The sequence below is a fragment of the Cryptomeria japonica genome, chromosome 8, assembly GCF_030272615.1.
Source record: "Cryptomeria japonica chromosome 8, Sugi_1.0, whole genome shotgun sequence".
Taxonomy (NCBI): Eukaryota; Viridiplantae; Streptophyta; class Pinopsida; order Cupressales; family Cupressaceae; genus Cryptomeria; species Cryptomeria japonica.
This window is the reverse complement of record NC_081412.1, coordinates 645,295,155-645,320,602: the sequence shown is the minus strand read 5'-3', so window position 1 is coordinate 645,320,602 and position 25,448 is coordinate 645,295,155. Positions and strand designations below refer to the sequence as shown.

The following is a 25,448-nucleotide window of genomic DNA, read 5'->3' as shown; positions in this document are numbered from 1 at the left end:
AAAACAAGTCAAACGAAAAACGGGAATGAAAAAATCGAGGGCTGAAAAGTGTTCAATCATCTTCCATTGTTTGTTCAGCATTCTCAGTTGTTGATGACTAAAAGAAGGTTGTTCATTTCATATAAGGAACACCTTGGATGAAATCAATAGTGCTAAAGTCTTATGAAAACAAAATAAATTATTTATTACACAATAAATTTATTAATTTGATCTATTTTAATTACACAAATAAAAACAAAATAAATTATTTGTACAATTTTGTTTTCTTTTTATTTCAGATAAAAACAAAATAAATTATTTATTACACACTAAATTTATTCATTTGATCTATTTCAATTTATTACACAATAGATTTATTCATTTGATCTATTTCAATTATACAAATAAATAATTGGTCATATGAATAAAGTTAGTTCATTTTACTTTAGAGCTAATTTATGAAAAAAAATACTAACAAGTAATAACAAATTTTATTTATATATTTATCTTTTGTTTATGTTTAAGGAAGCAATAAACACAATTTGAACAAAAACAAAAAATTATTTTATTTACATTTTTATATTTATATTTATTATTTAAGTATCAAACAAGTAAGTTGTCAAATTTCAAATAAAAAGTAAGAGTTCTTGTTAACACAACATTACACCACTTCTTGCTATCACTGTAGAATGCCTCTCAACATTATTAAACATTTTAAATAATATTTTTTTACCTAATTAAGTTTCATGTAACTCTAATGTAATAACCCAATTAAATTAACCCAAAATTTCAAACGATTTATATATATATATATATATATATATATATATATATATATATATATATATATATATATATATATATATATATATATATATATATATATATATATATATATATATATATATCTTACTTATTCTTAATTGTGTTTGATTCAATCACATACTTAGGTACATCTATCCAAACGGGATAGGCATCCATCCAACCGGGATGGGCATCTAAGCATATGGGTTAGGCATTTCTTCATATGGGACAGGAGGTTTCATCTATCCAATCCGGGATAGGCATCTACCCAAACAGGGTAGGCATCTATTCATAAGAATAGGATATGTTCTGGCCAGACTTTAGACTCATCGGGACCATCTGGGTCCTGAGCCACTCTCTAAAGACTACACTCCCCTACTAGGAGTGCACCGAGGTCGTCATCCTTAGGAGTATAAAACTAATTACATAAACAAGCTTGAGTTCGCCTCGGAATTTGGCCTAAAGCCTCGGGAAGTCAAGCAAATCTATATGGGATTCCTTCTGAGTATGCATTGAATTAATTTTAACCTTTCAATTAGTATTTGCACCATTTGATTAAAAGACCAAGGAGCTTCGAGAACCAACCACTCACCCATAACCAAATCCTAATCCCCATCCTCAATCGCCTGAACACAAGGGACAACTTCGTCCCTAGACTGCCTACTTACCCGTTTCGATATAGGATCAAGGCGTAAAGTATGTAGTTCTGGTTTCTAACTATTATTTAATGTAAACTGTTTGGTGGGTACGCAACCCTTTATAGGGTCAATGTCCCAAACAATTTCTCTATGGTTGCTACCCACGATGGTAGCTCTATAGCAAAAAGGCTCAAGGTGGCCTTCCGCTTGTGGCCTAAAATAACTAGTCCTATTTCCTATTAAGTACGTCACCCTTAATCTGTTATCATCCGCCGAAATCATAAGATAAATTTCCAAAATCATTAAGCACAACAAAACCCTAATGGGGTTTTCTAAAGTTTTACTGATCGGATATAAATTCATTTTAAAATTAATCTTTTTAGATTATCGATCCAAGGGGGATTACCCACCCCTTGGATTTTAACTTTCAAATGACTCTTATTTCTCCCCGGCGATTAAAAGGGATGCTGCCACAGACGTCGTTGTTGCAGCTTTATTAGGTGTTAAGTGCAGTAGTTCAACACAACGGCATTACCTGTAAGCATGACTCAGAGGCACCATAGATACCGAACACTGCTAGTTTTTGGTTTCAACTCCTCTTGTTTGGTTGTCTAACTAAGGAATTTAACTATAAGTTCATGAAATCTTAAATAAAGCAATATCCCGATACAACTATGAAAATGAAACTAATATATGCTAAGAATTATTGATTGAATTTTAAATAAGATTTTAATTTTAGGTAATTGAAAGCAACATTTACTTGAGAATAAAAATAAACAAATCAATTTTTAAAATGAAAACTATGATAATATTTAAAACTTGAACTAAATACATGGAAGTACTAGTTACTTGAAAAGTATGATACTTGTAAGAGATAGCTTATGAAAATGATTTGAATTACTTGTAGGGTACTAATTTCTCTAAAACAAAACTATTACACTTTTAAATATGAAACCTAATATTTGGATGGTACTAAATTGCTTAAAAGAAAATTAAATTATCAAATAACAATACTTTTGGAAGTGAATTTAATACTTACTTGTTTGAATCAGAAAAACTATTAACAATAAGCTTCAAAATGACCACGTTATTTTTAAATACTAATTGTTTGGAAAAGAAGAAAAGAGTCCAAACACTTCCTAATTAGCCAGTGTTAATAATAATAAGGGTCCTAATAAATAATTTTGAATCAATCTATTTCTAGTTGCTTTTAGACTAATGCCAAAACCTTTGCAAAATATATACTAACTATTACTTTCAAAGAAACCAAATAAAATATTAGAACTTGCAAGTAAAACTCGTAGTACTATTTGCTTCAAAAAGGAAATGAGTCCAAATGTTTGAAGGGTACTAATCGCACCAAGAATGAATTTTTTAGTAGTAAATTTAATACTTGTAAGATACTAAGTATTTGAAGGAAAGAATAAAAGTTGTAAAGTACTCATTCTTTGAAATAAAATCCTTTTAGTATTAAAACTTGATGAATCTACTTGCTTTCAAAAGCAGTACTTATTTGAGATCAGATTTTAAAATAAGTCTAACAAAGAATTGTGTTGATACCATTGTTTAAAAGGGAAATCAATGATTAATGAGTTACTACCCTTGTGAATTATTACTAAATGCTTGAAGGTTCATTTAAATTTAACTAGTACCATTTTCTTTATAAGAATCAATTGTTTGGGATTAGTCCAACTAAGCTTGAATTACTCAAAAGAATTGGTTAATTCCAAAAATGACAACTTTCTTAGATTAAATGCTTTGGACTAATTAGAATTAATTTTGGAAGCTAAGCTTAATTACGCTTGGATGTAGTCTAATTTCTTATATTATTTTTTTTTTAAATAAGCATACTTATCAAATAAAATAACTAATAATTTTTTTTATGGAAGAATTAAGTATTTGTTTACTCATCATAGGGTTAAATTAATCATAAGAATAGTCTAAGATATTAATATAATAAGTTCCATTATATCATTTATTTGATTAATTGTTTATAAAATAATGTCTAAAATTATTTACTTGGAGTATTACATCTATTCCCAACAATTATTTATTAACATTATTTTTAAATACTTAAATTAATTGACCAATCTATCTCTCGAGTCGTTGCATGTAATATAATTCATTCGATAAAATTCATCTTTCATATTCAAGGTTTTTGAATGGAATTAAAATCGATACTTCATCTTAAATCTTTTGTATTCATAAATTATATTTATTTATTTTCAAAGGTAGTCCTTTAAAATTTATAAAATTACTTTGTATTATTTAAATATATACATAATTCTTTTCTTATTTAAGATGTTAAATATTAAAAACATGGTACACAATTATTAAATTATATTTAAATTAATATTATAAATATTAACAAGAATTTTAGTAATATTTATATTAAAACTATGAATTATTACTATTAACAGAATATATTAAAATAGAAACTTTGAATTAAGTCTATTAAATTTCTTTATGTCTAAAATATGCATGGAGCTTATATTAAGACCTAACATGCGTGCACTGAGCTGCACATGCACATGTATTTCTGATAAAAGCTAACAATGCAATTTATATATAATATTTTATCTTTTATTATTTTATTATTTTATTTTTTTATTGAAAAGAAATGTAAATATATATATATATAATTTAAATCATCTAAAAGACTACTAATGATACCATGGACCCAAACTTCTAAAAAGAATGCTTTTCTACCATAGAGTTTTTTTTTTTTTTTTCTTATCTTCTCAAAAAAATTCTGTTTTTTTAAGATTTATTCTATTAAAATGTAAACTTCTATTTATTACTCTTAAATCTTAAAACTTCAGTATTTTAATATTATTTTCAATAATTATTCATAAGCACACATTTAATTATACATAATCTCAATATTTACTTTATTTCTATTTTGAAACTGTTTTTTTTTTCAAACTTCATGTTGATCGAGATAGTTTCATTATCGCTCTTCTTTAAAATATGAACTAAGATAATGTTAAAGATAACTTATATTTATTATTAAAAAAAAAACTTAAAGATGTTATTATATTTCATGTATTATATTAATCTCATTTAATATGTATTTATAGAAACTTATAAGCAGAATCTAAATTTATTTATTCTTTTTTTTTTTTTTTTCATAGTTTTAAAAGAGATATTAGATATTACTTTCTCTTGGCCTGCTAATTGGCTTTTGAGGGCTAATCCCCAGAGGATGGGTGAAGCAAGATAGAAGTGGGCCCCGCCAGGTAAAGGTTGGACTAAGGTCAATTTTGATGGCGCTTTGAGGGGTAATCCAGGGGTCTCTGGAGTTGGGATAATAGCCCGGGATGACTGTGGCAATATTCTAGCCATAGGAGCTAAAAGATTGGTGGATGGATCGAACAACGTTGCTGAGTGCCAAGCGGCGTTAGAAGTCATTCTCATGGCTAAGAAATTGGGAGTGAAGAAACTCCATTTGGAGGGAGACTCTCAGATTGTAGTGAATGGGATAGCTAGAGGTCGAATGGAGGCGTGGCACTTAGACAAGCTCGTTCGAAGAATGAAACTTCTTTTGTGTGGGTTTGAAGACTTCAAGCCCACGTTCTAAGGGAAGCTAATGTGGAAGCTGACAAGCTTTCAAATGTGGGAGCGAATGGCTCATTGGAAAATAATTTTAGATTGTTCAAGGACTTTCGAATGGTAGTTCTCATGATTTTTGTTGCATTGTTTAGTCTTAGGAAAGTGAACCCGAGTTTGTTTTTGAAGTGACTGTTTGTGACACTGGACTTGTGGGAAGTTATGGCCCTCATGGATTGTGATCTACGAATATGTTGCAAGTGGCCTGGCGGTGATGGGTGATGAGGGAGGCAATCGGTGTGAAGGCTTGGTGATGATGCATGGTTTTTTGCGATTCGTGTGGAGCAATCATGTCATGTGATGGTGGTGGCTTTTTAAGGCCTTTGATTTTGGCTCCCTCGCATTTCGCAGTGGCTGGTTTTCGGTGTTGGTTGTGTGTGCAGGTTTTGGTGCAGAGGCGAGTCAGGATGGAGGCAATTTTTTCCTTGACAACGAACGGGCAAATGCCAGCTTTTCGTGGCCTGATCTCGAGCAACAGGTTGATGAATGTCTTCAGGGTGGATGGAGAGGAATTTTGGAGGGCAGTGCAATTGATTTTTGGGGAGGAATTTCTAGTGTCTAACTGTCGGCCTAGAACTAACCTTGACATCTCGTCGTCATTCGTTGCTCTAGCCTTGCTGGTGGGAAAGTCGACGGAGGAGGTGCAGTGGGTTGCATCTTTGGTGCTAAGACCCAAATGGGTGGGTGGTTTGAACGAAGTGGTGGCTCGAGCTGTTGTTGGTGAAGAGCTGAAGATGATGGAAGAGCCGTGGCGGAGGATTGGCGTAGAAGTGGGGGAGCTGCAGCCGTTCATAATTTGGTCGACATCTCCACCTATTGAATTGCAATTGGAGAACACAAGGAAGTGATTGAGAGAGATTGTGCAGTATGTGCATGAGTTGGGGCCGACTGAGCGAGTGAAGATTCACGGGAAGGTGACCCCAATTTGGTCTGAGGCTCCTCTAGATGAAGATGGGAGGCCTATGGCTCGCCACCAGATTCCATGGAAGCATGCGAAGGTGGTGGAGTGCGGTTCGCTGGGTGGTGGCAGGCCAGGAACAGTGCCAGGTGGAGGGAGTGAGATGCATGATGCAGGGCCCAGCCGAGGTATTCCTAACTTCTCAAAGGAAGAGGCCTTGGGATGGTTTCGGTAGATAGGTCCTCTGGGCCTGTCGAGCTCTTTTTTGTGAGGTATGTGTATGTATGATGGTTTGTAGTAGTTGATGGCCCTGTAGGTCTGGTGTTTTTATCGAGTTCTTTTGGTGTAGTAGGGGTGAGACCCCATGTAGTGGCAAACTGTATATCTGCTTTTTGGATGTAAATCTTTCCTATTTTAAGCAATATATTATCTTGGTTATCGATCAAAAAAAAAGATATTACTTTCTCTTAATTGTGTTTAATAGCATGCAATATATATGTATTTTATATTATCTTAAATCTAATAAGTAATTGAATAAAGGATATAATATTAATAAGTAATTGAATAAATAAATAGATAAAGGGTATCTATGCAAGACAAGAATAAATAATAAACATATTTAAATATTTCTTCTTCTTTTTTGAAAATACAACTTGCAAATCTAAAAATTAAGATAAACCACTTTTCAAATTTAAACAAAATATCGAATCCCTTTAAAACTACTTTTATCCTCTAATTCTTTTTTTCCTAAAAGATTAATGCATGCAAATAAAAACCTCCCCTCTTTTTTCTTTTCTTTTTTTTTTTTTGAAAAAAAGATCATGCAAGTGAATATGGAAGAGGGAACCCTAATTTCTACAAAATGAATGAAAACTTTGTTGTTGATTCACCCTATGTTTCCAGTTGTCCTTCCTCAATCCTTGCTTTATGGCTTGGTGAAGATCTTCTCCAAATCCTCAAAGTAAAAATCTTGCAATATTTGTTGGTGTTGGAAATAAGTCACACCTAGACCGACAATGGACTGGTCCAAGAGGGGCCAGTAGTTCAATGGTAGAGCACTCCAGCAGTGTATGGAAGATCCTAAGTTTGAGTCCTAGTTGGTCCATGTCTCAGCATGGTATCAAAGCAAAGTCCAAGCTAGGAGCCCCAAGCACACGAGAGGTGTGGCTTAAGGGGGGGTGTTGGTGTTGGAAATAAGTCATACCCGGACCAACAATGGACTGGTCCAAGCTGGTCTATGTCTCAACAATATTCCTATAAAATTCCTCCTACAACTAACATAAATTTGAAACTAATTTCTTAACAATCCAAAGACCTATTTCATCACATAAAAACAAAAATGAACTCCCCTTTCTTGAAAATCTAGTAATCAATATATATAAAAAGAGAACCATTTCCCACTACCCAAAAAAATTAATTGATTTCCATATCCTTTTCCCAAAATAATTCCATGCAAAATGATTAATTGTCATAGTGGGGGGGTTACATGCAAAAATTTGAATTTGAGATTCTCTTCTAGAATCTTCTCATTTCCTTCTACTACATGTACTAAATAACATATTGATAAAATAAGTAATTTCTAAATTAATTTCATGCAAAAACTATTGTCATGCAAAAATTATTTGTCATAAAATAATTTTGTAACTCTCATGTCATATAATTGCTAAATATGATATTATTCCTTAATATTTTGAATTTGAAAATTTCTTTTTTAGAATATTGAGGAATTAAATAATTTCAAAATAAATTATGACCTCACGATTGTGTCACCACTATTTAATTCTTCTTTTTAAACTAATTCCATCCTTATTCAATTTTCATCTCCAACTAACATTGCTCATAAAATTAATAATAATATTAATAATAGTAGTAGTAGTGATGATGATGATGATGATGATAGAAAGTCATATCAAGGTCCAAAAAGAGGGTTATGACATCTAATATATGCCAAATAAAACATAATTACAAATCAAGTTCAGGTTTTCACTGTCTTAAATGTTGCATCTATCTGAATAAATCCAGAGATATTAACCCCAAAGACATATACCATTCTTGTGTTAAGTATCCAAAATAGATTGCCTTCAGAATGATAATCTCCCCACATTTTTCAGATACATGTTTTTATATCATTGTATAATCCTTGATGATTTGTGTAGAATTACATTCATGCGAGTGAAACTTGTTTATGTTTGTAGAAGAGTAATTATAATTGCTAAAAATAGATTAGTTGTGATAATTTTGAAAAGAGAATATATTTAGTTGATGTTTGTGTATTTTGCTAAGGGCTTTGTTCCTACATTTGCACGTTATATTGTCTGCTAGCTTTTGGAAAAATAATTTTACGTATACATGTCCATTATGTGGAAATGGCTATCCAGCCCCTAAGATACACCAAGACATCCATTATTATGTAAGAGGGACATTGATCCTGGTACATCCTAGGGACTAGATAGCATAAATTGAAAAGGTATGGCATCAAATCACAGATGCATAGTAAAAAAGTCACTGTGCTTTAGTAGCTCTAGCAAAGCCAGACCAATAAAGCATTCTTCAATGGAAACAACTTAGCATTGACGTTAAAAGACTTAATATTTGGTTGCAGATGAATGATATTAAAACTTTTTAGAAGTACACATCAAAATATATCATAGCAGAATTACTGACAATGTTGGATAATGGAGAGTACATACAGAAAAATCTTCTTGGTATTCAATATGGAGCAATACAAAGTTGCCAAAACCTGCAATCCACTTGGTACACAAGTTGGGATAGTCATAATGATTGATAAACATAGCATATTTAATTTACAAGAAAGCTGCCACAGGTCAACATCGGGCATAACAATTTATTCTGAATCAAATCATGCATACGACCTGTAATTAGTGAGTAATTTTAAAATATGCAATCAGAATGATTGCAACAACGAGAACACTAATAAGTCCACCAAGAATCCATTTGTTTCGGTTCATTCTCCTTGTCATTGACGTTAATATCTTCCTGCTCTTGCCTATGTAGTCATCAACACCATGAAGCTGCAACATGCATCCAAGCAGACACACATTAAATCATTCATCTCTACACAACCCCTCAAGAAGCTCTCCAATCTACTCAAGAATACAATTTCAATACTGACACGTCTCTTCAATTGGCAGCCAAAAAAACAGGGATACAAGAAAATTGGTAAAATAGGAATAAACTATGGTTATTACTAAAAAGGAGGAATAATAATAAAGACTTTAAAATGAAGTGATTTAAAGAAGAGAAACAAAGCAAACAAACAAAATAAAGGAATGAGTACTATCAATAAAATTAGAGAGAAGAAAGGATATACAAGCAAAGGAATAAGCCAAGGCAAGAAACGAAATAAATAAAAATAACCTAATGCTTAAAATAGAAGAGGGATTAAAAAGATATCCAGTGACAAAATGGAAGCAAAATAATATATAAAGTAAAAGCAAAGATATTTTACCGTTAGAAAAACTTGTCAAAGGGGTTGAGCTCAAATGGTTAAAACATTGGATTCTCATTGTAGAGACTCAAAGTTGAAATTCCCAAAGTGAAAACTAGTTTGGAAATGTAAATGGTGACTTGGATTTCTATAGTTGATAAATAAAGTCAATATCTAAGTTGTCACAATGTTATATCTAAGTGTCCCTTTGACATTTCATATTGATATTTAAGTTGAATTAGTTGCTGGTATTAATGCCGGATGCAAGGAGTCGCCCCTTGTGGCCTCTTATGGTATGGTCTACGCTAAAAATCATATATTACCAATCAAAATGGTAACAATTTCATTGTAAAAAACGCAATTAAATAATACTCATATTAGAACCAATAATCAATAAACAAAGGAACTGAATAAAAGAAGTACTAAGACTAAATCAAACAATAAAGTAAACAATGGGGTGACCACATCAAATTAAATAATGGCAATAAGAAAATAGGCAAAGGAATTCAGGACAAAAGAGCTAAGAGAATATAGAAAGGAGTGGTAGATAGAAAAGAAGGTAAGAGGGTGAAGGAAAGGAATGTAAAGGTGAAGAGAGGGAAAGAAGAAGAAATGAGGGAAGAAAATGGATGAGGGGTAGAAGAGGACATGAAGGAAGACAGTAAAGAAAGGAAGAATGGAAGTGGCTACAAGAGAGAAGTGAAAGGGAAAAGGGGGGTTGGAGCAAGAAGGGAAGGTAATTAAGGAGTGGAGGGATTGAGTCAATGAGAATGTAATAAAAGTTGCCAAGAAAAAAACTTAAGTTCCAGCCATCATCATGACAAAAGGTTGATTTAGTGTTTTCCAATTTCAGCTGCCTCTTTAAGTAATTTTCTTCTTTCAAAGGGACTTAAGTAGACTCCAAACCACGTGGCGATTGGTTGTAGAGGAGAGTTCCACAAAGGCAAATTTTCCAAACTTACTAATGCTTAATATTGACACTATGCTCCTTGATACTGTTAGGATTCCCAAAGATACTGAGAGGGGGGGGTGAATTAGTATCTAACCGGTTATTGAATTTACTTGATTTAAAACATGTAAAGCATATCAATACTGTATACCGATAAACCAAGAATAATGCAGTAAACAAGAATAACAATAACCACATGAAAAGCACACCATAACACAATAGTTTAACGAGGAAAACCGGTGTAGGAAAAACCTCGGTGGGATTTGTGACCCACAATATTCGCTTATTGGCCAATAAGTGAATATTACTCTTACAATAGGGGCCTGCACATGCAGGAAGGCCAAGTGCCTAGAACTCACTGCTCAATTACAAAATAAGAAGTCACACTAACTTACAAAATGGATTATACAAATCCAATGTCTTGTACTGCTTCAAATTAGCATCTGCTATGCCAGATCTAGTACCGGTTTTAGCTCTGCTTCATACATAAACCCTTAACCTATAATTCGCATATTAGGTCTGCCTTATTTCGCCTATCACATTATTGCAAAATGTTCTACAATGATCTCATACATATATGAGTCATATTACAACTCGCCACGTCGGCTTACAATGATTTTTCAATTAATTACAAAATACATTATAAACAAGATTCCTGTCGGCCAGGGTGTCGATATCCTTCCTTTGTCGGTGTTCTGTGTGCCGATGTAGAGTTTGTCGTTGTCGTTGCCGGTATATTGTCTTGCCGGTATCATACGATTGCAAGGTTGCCATCAATGACAAAACCTTCAATCACCTACAATTTCTCATTGGAGTGTGCATTTGCCAACAATCTCCCCCTTTGGCATTGATGGCAACATTCATGAGAAAAATCCAAAAAGTGTCATCCAAAAATGAGTCTGCCAAAATTGTCTTACCAAAAGAATATGAGCTCCCCCTGAGCTGATGAGCCATCTGCTGATCATTTTTCTCATCGCCTCTACTCCCCCTTTGACATCAACGACAAAGGTTGTCATTCGCTGTCAGTGGAGTCCTGCCTGGTTTCTTGTAACTGGTGGGTTACACTCTGAAAGATATCTGTCAAAATTAAATTTATGTCGTTGCTGAATGTTTTACAGTCTTTTATAGCCTCATGGGTTCTCTGCACTATACCGGTGAGTATGTGCATTTTCTCTTCCGGTGTCTTTAGTCCGGGAACCAGAGCCTCAGATATTTCTTTTCTCAAAGAAATAAGATACTCTAGTCTTGGACCAAGTCTGCATTTTAAGTCCTTTGCTTTGTCCTTTATTCTTTGTTTTTCATTTTCCAGTTTCCTGATTTTCTCTTCCTGCTCTGCAATTTTCTTCTCTAATTCCAAAAATGAATCTGATGTTCCAATCAGATTGTCAGCAATATTATTAATCTTATCCTGTGTCTTTCTGATTTCATTGTCAAGATCTTTTGTTAATACATCTGTTTTGCATGTATCCCTATACAATTTCTTGAAGTCAAAAATGATTTCATTGAGTTCCAGTAAAAGAGTATCCATCTCCTCTTTGTTCTTATTCACAATTTCCATAAAGAATTTCTCTTTTTCTTTTATCATCATTTCCTTAAAAGTATCCTCATTTATTTGATCAACAGTGATTAGGTTACCGGTGATGAATTTAGACAATGTGTCTAATTGTCCTGAAGAATCTTTATTCTCTATGTTACACTTGGGTGCAATCATCTTCAAAATTGGTATGGTGTTATCAATAGCCTTATATGCTAGTGCATTACAATCTGTTATTTTCTTAATTGAATCTAGCAATACCTCTGTCACATTTGTTGGTCTAAATTCAGACATGGAGGTTCCGGATGTCTGTCCAACTGTCTTCACAATTTGTAATCCGCCGGTGGTGATAATAGCATTGCTTTCCTCTTTCACTGGAGGATCAGTTTGTGTCTGCATTTCTGCTACCAAAGGTTTAGGTCTTTCAGTTGTAGCCGGTGGCACTGTCTCTGAATGTACTTGCGAATGAACCTATTGTTCTACCTGTTTCTTTGTACTCTCTACTGATTGTTTCTCTGATGGTGCCTCTGATGATTTTTCAGTGGTATCCACTGCCGGTTTTTCTGTTTGTGACTGTGTATTTTCTACCGGTTTCTCTGTGCTTGCTCCTGAAATGTTTTCAGTTGGTATCTCAACAGATTTTTCATTGTTATCAGTTGTCGGTTGCTCAATAGATACATTATGTACACCCGTGCTATCAGCTTTTCTTGTATCCATTGTCTGTTCAGTTTGTTGCTCACTCCCAATTTCAATGTCTCCAACTGTATCTTCAACATTTGTCTCAACTGTTGTGTCTTCTACCGGTTGCTCAGTTGCCATATCTCTTTTCTCACTTGTTTCCTTATCAACCACAATGTTGACTTCCTGTGTGTCGATATTCATTGTGTACAACACCTCAAAATCAGGATTTGTGTCCTCATGTGTTGTCTTCATACTCTCTGTTGCCGGTTGATTTTCAATAGTGTCTACCGGTGAAGTATCTAAAGGCAGTGGGGGTAAGTTGTCTGTTATCTTTATACTGGGAGGTCCACCAACCTTGCCTTTTCCTTTGTCCCTATCATTTTGATATACCTTGAAGGTTTTAGGTTTTTGATACTCTTCCTGTTTCTCCTTTTCTACCAAGAATATATCCCATGCATTTGTTGTTTCCTCTGTTATCTGATTCACTCTTCCTGCCATCAGTGCTACATGCCGGTGAGCAGTTGAGAATACTGACCGGTTAGCCTCAGAGATTAATTGATCTATCTCATCAGGTGAGTTAACAGGGTGCACTGCAAGTAGTTTTTCAATCTTTATTTTCTTATCTAGCTCAATAATAGCTACTCTTCTAGCTTCTAGTCTATTATATAGATTTGCCGGTATTTCATCATCAACTTGCATCAAAAATTTCTTGAAAATATCTAAGTGTAATATTACAATGTTCTCTACTCTTTCTTTGTCATCAACGGATAGTGTGTTCTACAGTTTGCTAATATTCTTCAACTTGCCATCCTCAGTAATTTCATTTAGTAATTTATCAATAGGAGCTATAGTTTGTTTTGACTTCTTCTTAGGAGTCAACTTCTTTTTCTTTGGAGTTAATTTCTTTGTTGGGGGCCTTACTGCTTGTTGCTTCTGTCTTTTTGGTGTAGGAGAAGGTGTCGGTGAAGGTTTTCTTTTCCTCTCAACTCTCTTGAATACTGCAGGTATGTCACTTTCTGAAGAAGTTTCAATCGGTGAAAGGTGTGTTTCCGGTTGGAGTGCTTCCACCTCACTTTCAGTTATACCGGTTTGCTTTAGCACATCTTCTTTAATAGTTTTTGCCTGTTGGGTTCCCTTTTTAACAGTTGCCTCAACCCTTTTAATTATTTTCCTTGATTGAATTTGACTTTCTATAGTTTCAGCATTACCAAATACTTCTTCTTCAGGTTCCTTAGAAGCTTCTAGGAGAGCTTTTGCATAGGTTTCTATTATGTTGTCATCAGTCTCATACCCCATTTCAGTAACCCATATGGTTCTAGGAACAACTGCCTCCATCCAAATTTCATCTTTCTTTATTACAAAACAAATTTTCTTTTGGTACTTATCCACAATAGCTTGTGATAACCTTACTCTTGTTTTCATTCGAGCTTTTAGTGCTTGAAAGTGCTCATTTATGGTTCTCCCTGTTCTCTCCCATATTGTTTAGCAATTCTGATAGTTGTTTTCCTACCGGTATATCATATCCAAAATCTTTGGTGCCAATACCGAGTACTTGTTTGGTTATATATAGCATCAGACAAACAAGTAGGTTTCCAAATCTGAATGTTCCTTTCTTTTCCCTTTTGATCTTTGCTAAATTGTCTATTAGTTCATCTTTAAGCCATTCACATATGTCTATCCTTGCATTATCATTTACCATATCATAGGCACTCTTAATACATAGGCTAGAAACTGAGTTTAACCTATTTGCATGTGTAGTCTTGTAACCTAAGATCATACTGATAAATCTGATATTTGTATCCTTTACATCGTTTACCCTTAGTGATCTCTTATCAAATGTTGCACCGGTTAGGTTTGTCACTAGATCATTTGAGACCACCTTAGTTTTGTCAGGTCTGTTGTCGGTGGAGGGTAACCCTGTCACAGCCTTTACTACTTCTTTTGTGATTTTATGAACTGAGTCCAACCAGAAAAATTCACCATGTACTTTGCTTAATACTATCCTTATGATATCCTTGGGGAAATCCGAGATACTGAGAATTTCAGTGAAACCTGGGGTTCTATTATCTTATGTTCAGGTTTGACATTTCCCGATTCATCACAAATCACAAATTCATACATATTCTTAATTTCCTCATCACCTAGTTCATCAATATGATAGTGTATATACATTCTAGGGTCTTCAACATATACTACCCCTTTAGGTATTTGCGAAAATGCACCTAAGCTATCATCTTTCTTCGCAATTTCGGGAACTAGCTGGAATACGGGTCTAGGGCGTTTAATAACTTCAACAACAGTAGGGTTTGCAATAAATTTGGGAGTAGATAAAGATGCCATAGCTATAAATACCTTAATATGCCTTAGGGATGAAAGATTTGATAGATTGCTTCACTTCTTTGCTTGGAATGTCTTTGCTCGGGATTTTCGCGCTCTCGAAGATTTGAATGCTCGATGAAATGAAAATGGAGCCAAAACACTTGTTTTATAATGTTATTTTCTTCACCTACCACATTTAATGCTTGCCAGTTAAGTCACAACTTAACTTATCTATCGGTAAAGAAGTGATCTCAACTTCTCACCATCAACCGAGGGAATAATAGCATATTTTTCATTTAGTTGCTAAACCCCCAAAGGAATTTTCTTTAGTTAGATGAAGAGTCTCCTGTCGGTGGAGTGTTACTCTATTCTATCGGTGGAGGAGTATTCCCATCAACATTCTGTTCTGACTTTCTGATCCATTGTTTTGAGAATTCTTGTTTTACCTCTTCAACCTTTTGTTTACCTTTCAAATTAGCACCATTATTATTTGTCAGTGGTGCCTTACTTCTACAGAATTTTGCAATATGTTCAATCTTGTTACAAGCATAACAAGTCATATTATTTTTCTAAATAGTTTTCCCATATCCTATGCCGGTTTGTGTTCTGCATTGATTAGATAAGTGTCCAAATCTCCCACAAACATAACATCTTACATTCATTCTGCAATTCTCTGAATTATGACCAACTTTGTTGCATTTAGAACATTGACCGGTGGGTGTATTGGTGTTCTGATAATTTCTAGATCTACATTGATTTGCTCTATGACCATACTTGTTACAGTTAAAGCATTTGCCATTAAATTTATAAGCATTTGGTTGTCTTACCAGTTTGTTATGATCATGTGTGTTTGCACTTTGCAATACCGAAGCCTTCACCAACTTCAAAGCCAAGGCCATTAGTGTCACCATTAGGTTTCTGATTCTTCGGCATGTCACCAAGTTCTTCTGAGCTTTTCTTGAATTTTTCTTTGTTGATTTGCAGAAGCCAGTTCTCTTTCCAAGATTCCTTTCTGTCTCATAAGTTCATTTGAGTCATTTTGTGTATGCATCAGATCTGTCTTCAACATATCATTTTCATAATTAAGTCTTGTGTTTTCATTTGCAGCATCATTTAGTCTTCTAGTCAGATCTTCTTCATTTTGCTTCCTATCTTCAATTTCTTTGTAAAATCTCATAGTCATATCCTGCAATTCATTTTTTGTAGTACTGCTTTCTTGTCTCAGTTTGTTTACCAGATCATTAAGAGTTTCCTTTTCGTCATTCTCATTCTGCATCTTTTCACAAAGTTCTCTTCTCTTATTTCTTGCAATGGTAAGATTTTCTTGAAGTGCTTGAATAATATCCTGAGCAGCTTTTAGATCATCTTCAAGTTTGATATTTTTCAATTTTTCTATATCATAGTCTAAAAGAGTTGTTTCCAATTGTTTCTTCAATTTATCCATCTCTACCGGTGTCAAGATCTTCCTCAAGCTGTTAGGCTTCTGAAAATAGAGGACCAAGCTCTGATACCAATTGTTAGGATTCCCAAAGATACTGAGAAAGGGGGGTGAATCAGTATCTAACCAGTTATTGAATTTACTTGATTTAAAACATGTAAAGCATATCAATACTGTATACCGGTAAACCAAGAATAATGCAGTAAACAAGAATAACAATAACCACATGAAAAGCACACCATAACACAATAGTTTAACGAGGAAACCCGGTGTGGGAAAAACCTCGGTGGGATTTGTGACCCACAATATTCGCTTACTGGCCAATAAGTGAATATTACTTTTACAATAGGGGCCTGCACATGCAGGAAGGCCAAGTGCCTAGAGCTCACTGCTCAATTACAAAATAAGAAGTCACACTGACTTACAAAATGGATTATACAAATCCAATGTCTTGTACTGCTTCAAATTAGCATCTGCTATGCCAAATCCAATACCGGTTTTAGCTCTGCTTCATACATAAACCCTTAACCTATAATTCGCATATTAGGTCTGCCTTATTTCGCCTATCACATTATTGCAAAATGTTCTACAATGATCTCATACATATATGAGTCATATTACAACTCACCATGTCCGCTTACAATGATTTTACAATTAATTACAAAATACATTATAAACAAAATTCCTGTCGGCCAGGGTGCCGGTATCCTTCCTTTGCCGGTGTTCTGTGTGCCAGTGTAGAGTTTGTCGTTGTCGGTGCCGGTATATTGTCTTGCCGGTATCATATGATTGCAAGGTTGCCATCAATGACAAAACCTTCAATCACCTACAATTTCTCATTGGAGTGTGCATTTGCTAACAGATACTAGTGTTAATAGAGAAGCCAATTTCACCAATGTAGGGAGTACACCAGAGTATCAATCTTAGACACCAAATTAAGGTGGTCTCTAGTATTTTTGGTAGAAGAAATAAAAAATTTCACCATATTGAGGGGTCTAAAGGCACATTTGAGGCCTTGTAAACAATTTTGGTAATTTTGTTGGATACGCCTTGAAAGTAGTGAAGGGTGGCAAATGGAATCAACATAGAATATTCCCTCCTTAGGAAGAAAACTACCAACAGATTCAGCTTTCATACACGACCCTGCAATTTGTTTGCTCATGTGCTTTCAGTAAAAGGAATTTGGTTAGGTGGGAATTTTCTTTATCAATGTGTTCCGCATCACAAATACAGAAGGCCCAGGTGGCCATAGGCTTTTAGAAACTAGCTTTTGAGTAGGTTGGTGATGAGATGATGCATGAAGGTAAAGAACTTTATGGATAGTTTTTCTAAAGACTCAACAAGTCAATGAAACATCAAGTTTCCTAATAAGAAGGATGTCTAGGAAGGAGAGATGGTTGTTATTTTCAAATTCTTTGGTGTACTTGATGCACTTAACAATGTTATTTTAGTGAATGAATTTTTTCTAACTTTTCAAGGCCATGTTGCCAGAAGGTATAATTGACAGTGTTTCCACCAACAAGGTTTAAAAGAAAAGAATTGAGGGTTGTCTATTCTAAATGTTCCATGTAAAGGTTGGCCACAACTACAGATAAATGAAAGTCCATGGCAACATCAGATTGCTCATAGACCGCATCTTGAAGGTAACAACATAGACTTAAGATGTAATTCTACAAAGGAAGATGTCTTATCATTAGTCTTGCATCTAACAATTTCAATGGAAGCATTAATTGAAGCTTTCAGTAATAAGGGGCACAACATTAAAACTTAATAGAATTTCATCATCATTCACAAATGTTTGAATTGTATTTTAAACCTTTTAGGTGCAATTGTCTTCACAGTCAAAATTAACTTCACTATGATTATAACAATGTCTGATAATTGAGAACGAAAAAGCATAGTTTGCAATGCTATAACTTATGTATCTTCTTTTGAAAAACATTTGGTGATTACTCGGAATGGTAACCCATTGTGACCAAAAGAACAGTCAAAATTAGTAGAACATGTCTAAGGTAATAAAGAAGGCTCCATGCAACTCTAGAAGTTGAGCACAAAGAAAGAAATCCTTACAGAAGACTCTAGATAAATCATAAAACAATTATGGCATGACAGATGATCAAAGGTGGCATACCGTAGAACTCAATGTCACATACAAATTATTAATTCTATGTTTCTGACTTTTTAACCAACAAATAATATGAATCGTTAAAAATAATGATACTCGTAGAAAACAAACTTGGACTTTCGTAAGAAATTTGACTTTGAAAATTTTTGAAAAAGGTTGAAGCGTTACCTAAGATTTGTTTGGAGATCGATTGAAGTCTAGCATTATATTTATCTAGATTTTGCTTTTAAACATACAGAAGCCTTAGCATGCAAAATTCTGTAGACCTGTAGCAATACTTCGAGGCACAGTTTATTCTCTGGTATGATTGTGATACTTAAATTAACGGACGTAGGAATATATACTTTTGTGACATACTCTTTAAAAGATTGATTACAATTAAAGTTTCAGAATATTTTCCAATTCTTGTGTGTTTAGGCAGATGACCATTTATTGTCAGATTTGGCTCAGGAAAAAATTAAGGCACCAGAACTGAGGACAATTCAGCCATCATTCCACGATTAAGATAAAATCTGAAAGAGAAACGAAAATAACTATAGAGCATACTTCTCTGTATCTGAGGATAAACTACAACAAAGATTGAGTGACAGTTAAAACCATTACCGCATTTTTCTCCAGAAAGAAGAAAATACGTGAAGGAGAGCTTATGGTTAAGAAATGGGAATAAATTGATGAGATTGAGGAAGCGACTAGATGAAATAATTATAGTCTAACAGATGCTGTAGCATATTGTAGGAAACGTCACATACAATATCACTTGTTACAGTTATGCTCAACAAAACCAACCTAAGATATTTCACTAAGAATTTAACTTGCAAAACAAACAAAGTAAACAAGTTTGACGTGTAGCTAACAGTCATGGTAAAGAATGATTGAAGCCTCAGATATATTTAACTACATTTTGTTTCTAACTATGGAAGCCTTATCATGCAAGATTATGTCATGTCAATACCGTGCTACGAAGTATTCATTATTCTTGAGTATTCCTGCAATCGAATAAAGCTGTTGCTAAATAGGAAGACATGCTTGTCTAATGTTTCTTAAAAACAATTATTACATTTCAAATTTCAGAATATCATTCAATTCTTACAATTTCTGCAGATAACCATTTGCCATCAGGCTTGGCTTAAGGGAAAAAGATAGGACACCAAAAATTGAGCTTACTTCAGTTATCTTGCTATGATTAAAACAATAGAATAAAGAAAATAAAGTACATAGGATGGTGTGATTATCTGTATCTTAGGAAAAACTAACACTGATATTTTGTAAAAATTAATTAAATACCCTTCTAGTGTTTTGTACCAAAAAGGTGAAATATCAAATATGCTTAGAAGAGTTTTAAGACTATTTACCCCAACACCACCTCCCCTACATTTTCTGACCCCATCCCATGTTGAAATTATTTTGGGATGTCAAGATGGGTCAGAAATGCCCCCCAACCATCTCAATTTGCTAAAAGATTTGTAAACATCCCTGCGACATGAAAAAATTTTAGTACAGACCGGGAAATGTCTAGCTGTCCCTGGAATGGACACGATGTCCTGACCATCTCAAGACGGCTAGCTGTCCCCTAGTACCCAGAATTTTTATCATGGATTATACATAGAACAGAAATATATATTTAGAGATCAAACACACCCACCACAATCTGACTAGACACCTACAAATTTTATCAATAAAATAACTATAAAATGTATTGTTTTCTGGCTTAACTAAGTCCATGTGATGCCCTAAATATGATTGGTATTTCTTCTGTCCACAACTAAGTCTACACAATGCCCTAAATGCCACTGTATATTGCAACTGAATCACTTTTCATCTACGTTACCCCAAGTTTCCGGGACGGGGGGACGGGGGGACGAGTTTCCAGGACGGCAAATTTTTTTGCCAAATTTGGGGACGGGGAGGGACGGCAAAGGGGACGGCTATATAAAATATAGGGAAAATTTAAAATATATAGGAAAATTCTAAATGTTCATATGAAAACATGGATAAAGCATGCATCTATACATTATATTCATATGAAAACATGGATATAGCATGTGTATGATACTATGAAAACATTTTAGAATGCAAACATCGAACATACAACATTATCAATAGACTCAATACTCAATATGCACTCATAATTCAGAATTTCAATTCATTCACATTGTCAATATGCATATCATAATAGATATTAAAGAAATAACATACATAATGGAGCCTAATCAGACTCGGAGGTTAAATTTTCACTACTTCCATCAGCGCAGTTTCCCCCAATATTTTTTGACAGGGGTTTGGGGGCAGCGCCCCCAAGTTGGGGTCAAGGGGCAGCGCCCCTTGCGCGCTCCCTGTCGCGATATAGGGCGGGGTCGAGGGGCAGCGCCCCGCGAGGCCAAAAATACTTTTATTGTTTTATTTAGGCGTCAAGTGTTATTTTTCTATTGGCAAAAAACCCTTCATGAGATATTTCACTCCCTCAATTACGCAAAAAACATCATTAAAAAAAAATGAAAATACGACTTTTTTTATTTTAATATTTTTTCCTAGCCCTAGAAGTGGGGGACGTCTAGCCGTCTCCGGGACGGCTGGGACGTTCCCAATCCGTCCCCAGCCGTCCCCGGGACGTACGGACATCCCCCACAGCTAGGGAAGCCGTCCCCCCGTTTTGAGGACGTCCCCTCAAAATTCTGGCAATTTGGGGACGGGGGGGGGACGTCCCCTGGCCGTCCCCAAGTCCCCGAAACGTCCCCGGGAGTGGGACGGGGGTTTTCAGGTAGGGGACGCGTCCCCGGGTTTCGTAGCTTTTCATTTGCTCACGATATTTCCTTCAAGATTTTTCCTTCAAATTTGGAGATCCTTTGAACTGCGAATGTTCTGGTGTATTTAAGTTTGGGCGTTGTTCTTTCTTCACACAAAACCAGTTTGTAATGTCCTTCACACAAGTTTTCCTTTGACTTGTTTCAAAATGCATGGGCTTTGGCTTCCTTGAACAACTGCACGCTTTGACTGGATTGTATCTCACATTTGTAATGTCTTTCTTCACAAAAAACTTTCTTTGACTGCTTTTTTTCTGCCTTCTTCAAATTCTAACCACCAATGCTGAATCCTAAAAGATTTCTTCAAAATTTCTTGTAATTTTTACATAACATACATGCACATTGACAATGAAAGCATTGAAATTTTATTAATTTGTGTTGTTGACTTGTGTTAAATCTCAATTCAGCTTTAATGTTATGTAATAAGGTTGTATATTGTATATGATGAATGCCTTATCATATGAGGATTTGAATAAATGCATCCCCCAAACCCCAGCCTGAAACTTGGTTTGCCAAGCTGGTAGTAAATTTGAAGATTATTATTAAAAAAGATGTAAAGTTATCCTACTACTAAATATTATTGGTGATCACAGAAGAAAGAATTTGATGCTGACATGTTACATTTCAATCAGAAGTAGACCCATGATTTGTTGGTGTTGGAAATAAGCCACACCCGGACCAACGATGGACTGGTCCAAGAGGGGCCAGTAGCTCAGTGGTAGAGCACTCCAGCAGTGTATGGAAGGTCCTAGGTTCGAGTCCTAGCTGGTCCATGTCTCAACATGGTATCAGAGCCAGGACCAGACTAGGAGCCCCAAGCACACGAGAGGTGTGTCTTAAGGGGGGGTGTTGGTGTTGGAAATAAGCCACACCCGGACCGACGATGGACTGGTCCAAGAGGGGTCGGTAGCTCAGTGGTAAAGCACTCCAGCAGCGTATGGAAGGTCCTAGGTTCGAGTCCTAGCTGGTCCATGTCTCAACATGATTTGGGGCCATCACTGTCAAATGGCAAAGGCAATAGTCAGGGACAGTATATTGTACTTCAGCACCAGGATGACCAATTCAATTGTTTTCACATGATACAGGATATGAAATTTGGGTTATGATCTGGTGAGTGGATCAAAGAATTTTAGAGGATATTTGTAAACCCCAATTTATGTTAGACCACAATGATTTGTAAAATGCAATAAAATGTGCAGTTTAAAAAATTTACAAAGCATTAAACCATATTACAAAAACTTCCTTTTGATATTTTGCATCACATTAAGGTTATGATTTACTTTGCTTTAGCATTGGAATCCTGTCTTGTCTCTTTGAGAATATATGTGATACCACAATCACTACCCAACTTGCAGAATTTGCTAGTTTGGATGGATACCTATAAGAGAAGCCATTGTATTTTGACAGTTCTCAAAAAAGCCATCTTGGTTAGTTGGCTTTCTTAGATAATTTGCATGGAAACCCAAATGCATGTGATACATGGAAACATCAGGACCATAGATTAGCTGACTAACCCTACCATCTATCCTCTAAATCATGTGATGTTTATAGAGCGTAGATCCAGTGCCTGTCATGTGAAACAACTTCTAGCAACATGTACTTCAACATCTACCTCCATCATTCACAACAATTTTATAAAAACAATGTAACTTAAACACTTCTTCAAAAAACAATATAACCACTTGAGAAATAACAAAGAATGCAAACCTTGGGGAGGTTAATGATGAGATCCATAATCTTAGCATTCCACTTCTGACTTGGATGAGGCAAGAAATGCAACCAACTCATACTATAGTCCTTGATTTGTTGGTAAATAATAAATTCTTCCCATTGCTTTGAGACATCTTCAGTCTCTTACAAAGCCAAAGGTTGCCCTATATAACTACCACCATGCTTTTGTGCCACTCTATTATCACCATGAACCAGAGAATCTGGAACTTTCAATTGAGCATTATAATAACCTTTTTAAATTTCAACAGATCATACCTTTGTACAGCAAGCTGATACCCCTATAAATTGGTGCAAATCAGATTGTCTGCAAGCTAGAATGAAGTTTCAACAATCACAAACCATCTGAAACATCACTCAAATCAGCAAAACAGTGGCTGGACTAATTTCTTTTTACCAAATCTAATGGCTGAAACTTCCCACAAGCAGCAAAATGCAAGAAAAATCTCTTAAAATTTGTAAACTTGTAGCTATATGTGTCTGATAACAGATGTCCAAAATCTGAAACCATAAAAATCAGCAATATGAAGATGGTATGGTGGCAGCAATACTTAAGTCTTCTGTATAAATCAGCACTAGGAAGGCTAGAAGTAGCCAAACAAGGACTAGAAATCCTTCAACAGCGGTGACAAACAATATAACCCTCTTGAATCCCTTGGAAAACACAATCCACTGACTAAAACACTTGTATGGCTGCAAATGATGTAATGTAGCCATTGGAGATAATGGCAATAGCAGTCCCAAAGCTGATGGCAGCAATCCTTGACATGTTCCATTTGCAACATAACTCTACTATGCTATCGCTTCTCTCTACACTCATGTCCTGTTTGTAACCCTTTGCACAAACATCTAATTTGGAAGTAATTCTACCAATCTTATGTTGTGCCACTTTGATAATATTTTGAACACCTTGAAACTTTATTGTGGTGCAAAAGATATCTCCAACATGTCTCTTCCCTATATCTTGACTACCTGGTTGCAACTTTAGAGGTGTAACACTGAACATCATACTATATTGATCCAAAACAGACCAAATACCATCATAAAAAAGTGCTCAGCTATGGATGAAGCAAAAAAGACCAAGTAACAATAGAAAAACAGTCCTAGCCGCATCATCATGTGCCTTCAAAATGCTAAAGAAACATTTGACAATTCCTTCAAGAAAACTTATAAATCACCCAAAAACCCTAATGAAAAAAACTATTGGGTAGGTGAAAAACATAGGCGTCGAACATTTTTTCATGAATCAATGCAAATGCTTCTGGATTAGATTGTGTAAAAAAAAATTTTGCATCAACTTTTTGGATCACACTCCGTGATCCATCATCAAGATGTAAAAGAGAGCATAAGGAGATAAAAAATGTAAGATGTAGGAGAACTAAGACAAAAACTAAAGACAAAAAGAAAGAAAAATAAAAAGCAAGTAAAGAGAAAAGGCAACCTAAACGATATATATATATATATATATATATATATATATATATATATATATATATATATATATATATATATATATATATATATATATATATATATATTCTGGCCTTGAATCATAATTTGAGTGCATAGTGATTACAATAGAGGGACACTATTGTCAACTAAGCTTGGTTTGGACCCTGCACAACAGATTAGTAAACATTTCCATCATGCCTTGATAGACTATATATTCGGCATTCTTATATATTGCATAGTTATACGAAGGATTCAACAACCCTTTCTCTCCCTACACCAATTCCCATTATGGAGCTCAAGGAGAATCACCCCAGGCACCTTGACTCTATCCCTCTCCAACAAGCCCAAGAGCACCAAGGACCTCATCAACTTGGCCTCTTGGCCCAAACTCGGGGTCGGCGTACCTGCTGGAACCTAGTGCCCTTGCTTCCTTGTATTCTCCCTCCGTAATTGGATGATGAGATTGAAAGGTATTACAGACTCCATCATATAATTTACTTAATCATCATATGAACAGTTAGTGATAGAAAGGCATTATTAATCTGTCATACATATTGCAGTCTATATTAATATTACTATTAAATTCTGCATAAGAACATTATCAGGCTTCATATATTAAGCATGCATATTCAGTGTATCCCCATGCATACCACCAAGAACAAAGATGTTACTGCCTGTAACTTAATAACAGTTCTGATCTGATCTGATCCATGGTGATGTCACTGGATGCTTTTGATTACTTTCCTCAATATCTCTCAATGTGAGGGAGAGGTCACACCTCTTCATCATGTATGCCCTTTGGCAAGAGACATGCCCTTTCCACCATTAACACCCTTTGAAAGAGTACAACTCTTCATTATATCTGCCCTTTGAAAGGGACACAACCTTTCATGATCAGATCTGCACTTCTGATTCCACGATTATCCCCTTCTCAAATGAGGTTCTCTTCTCCCTTTTGTATGGGAGTCGCAACTTTTCCATCCATGTCTTTTGACCATTCATTAACTTAATTAAGTTTTAATAATATTTAATTATATTATTTTAT

General features: G+C 34.9%; 1 protein-coding gene across 1 annotated transcript in view; it reads right to left on the bottom strand.

Moving 5' to 3' along the window:
• Positions 1-8,615: 8,615 nt before the first annotated feature.
• Positions 8,616-25,448, bottom strand: part of LOC131049244 (vesicle transport v-SNARE 13) — a 68,753-nt gene continuing 51,920 nt past the window's right edge. The window contains exon 5 of the mRNA XM_057983287.2: positions 8,616-8,960. Coding sequence (XP_057839270.1) covers positions 8,808-8,960 — 153 coding nt within the window. The 3' untranslated portion in view covers positions 8,616-8,807. The remainder of the gene's footprint in view (positions 8,961-25,448) is intronic.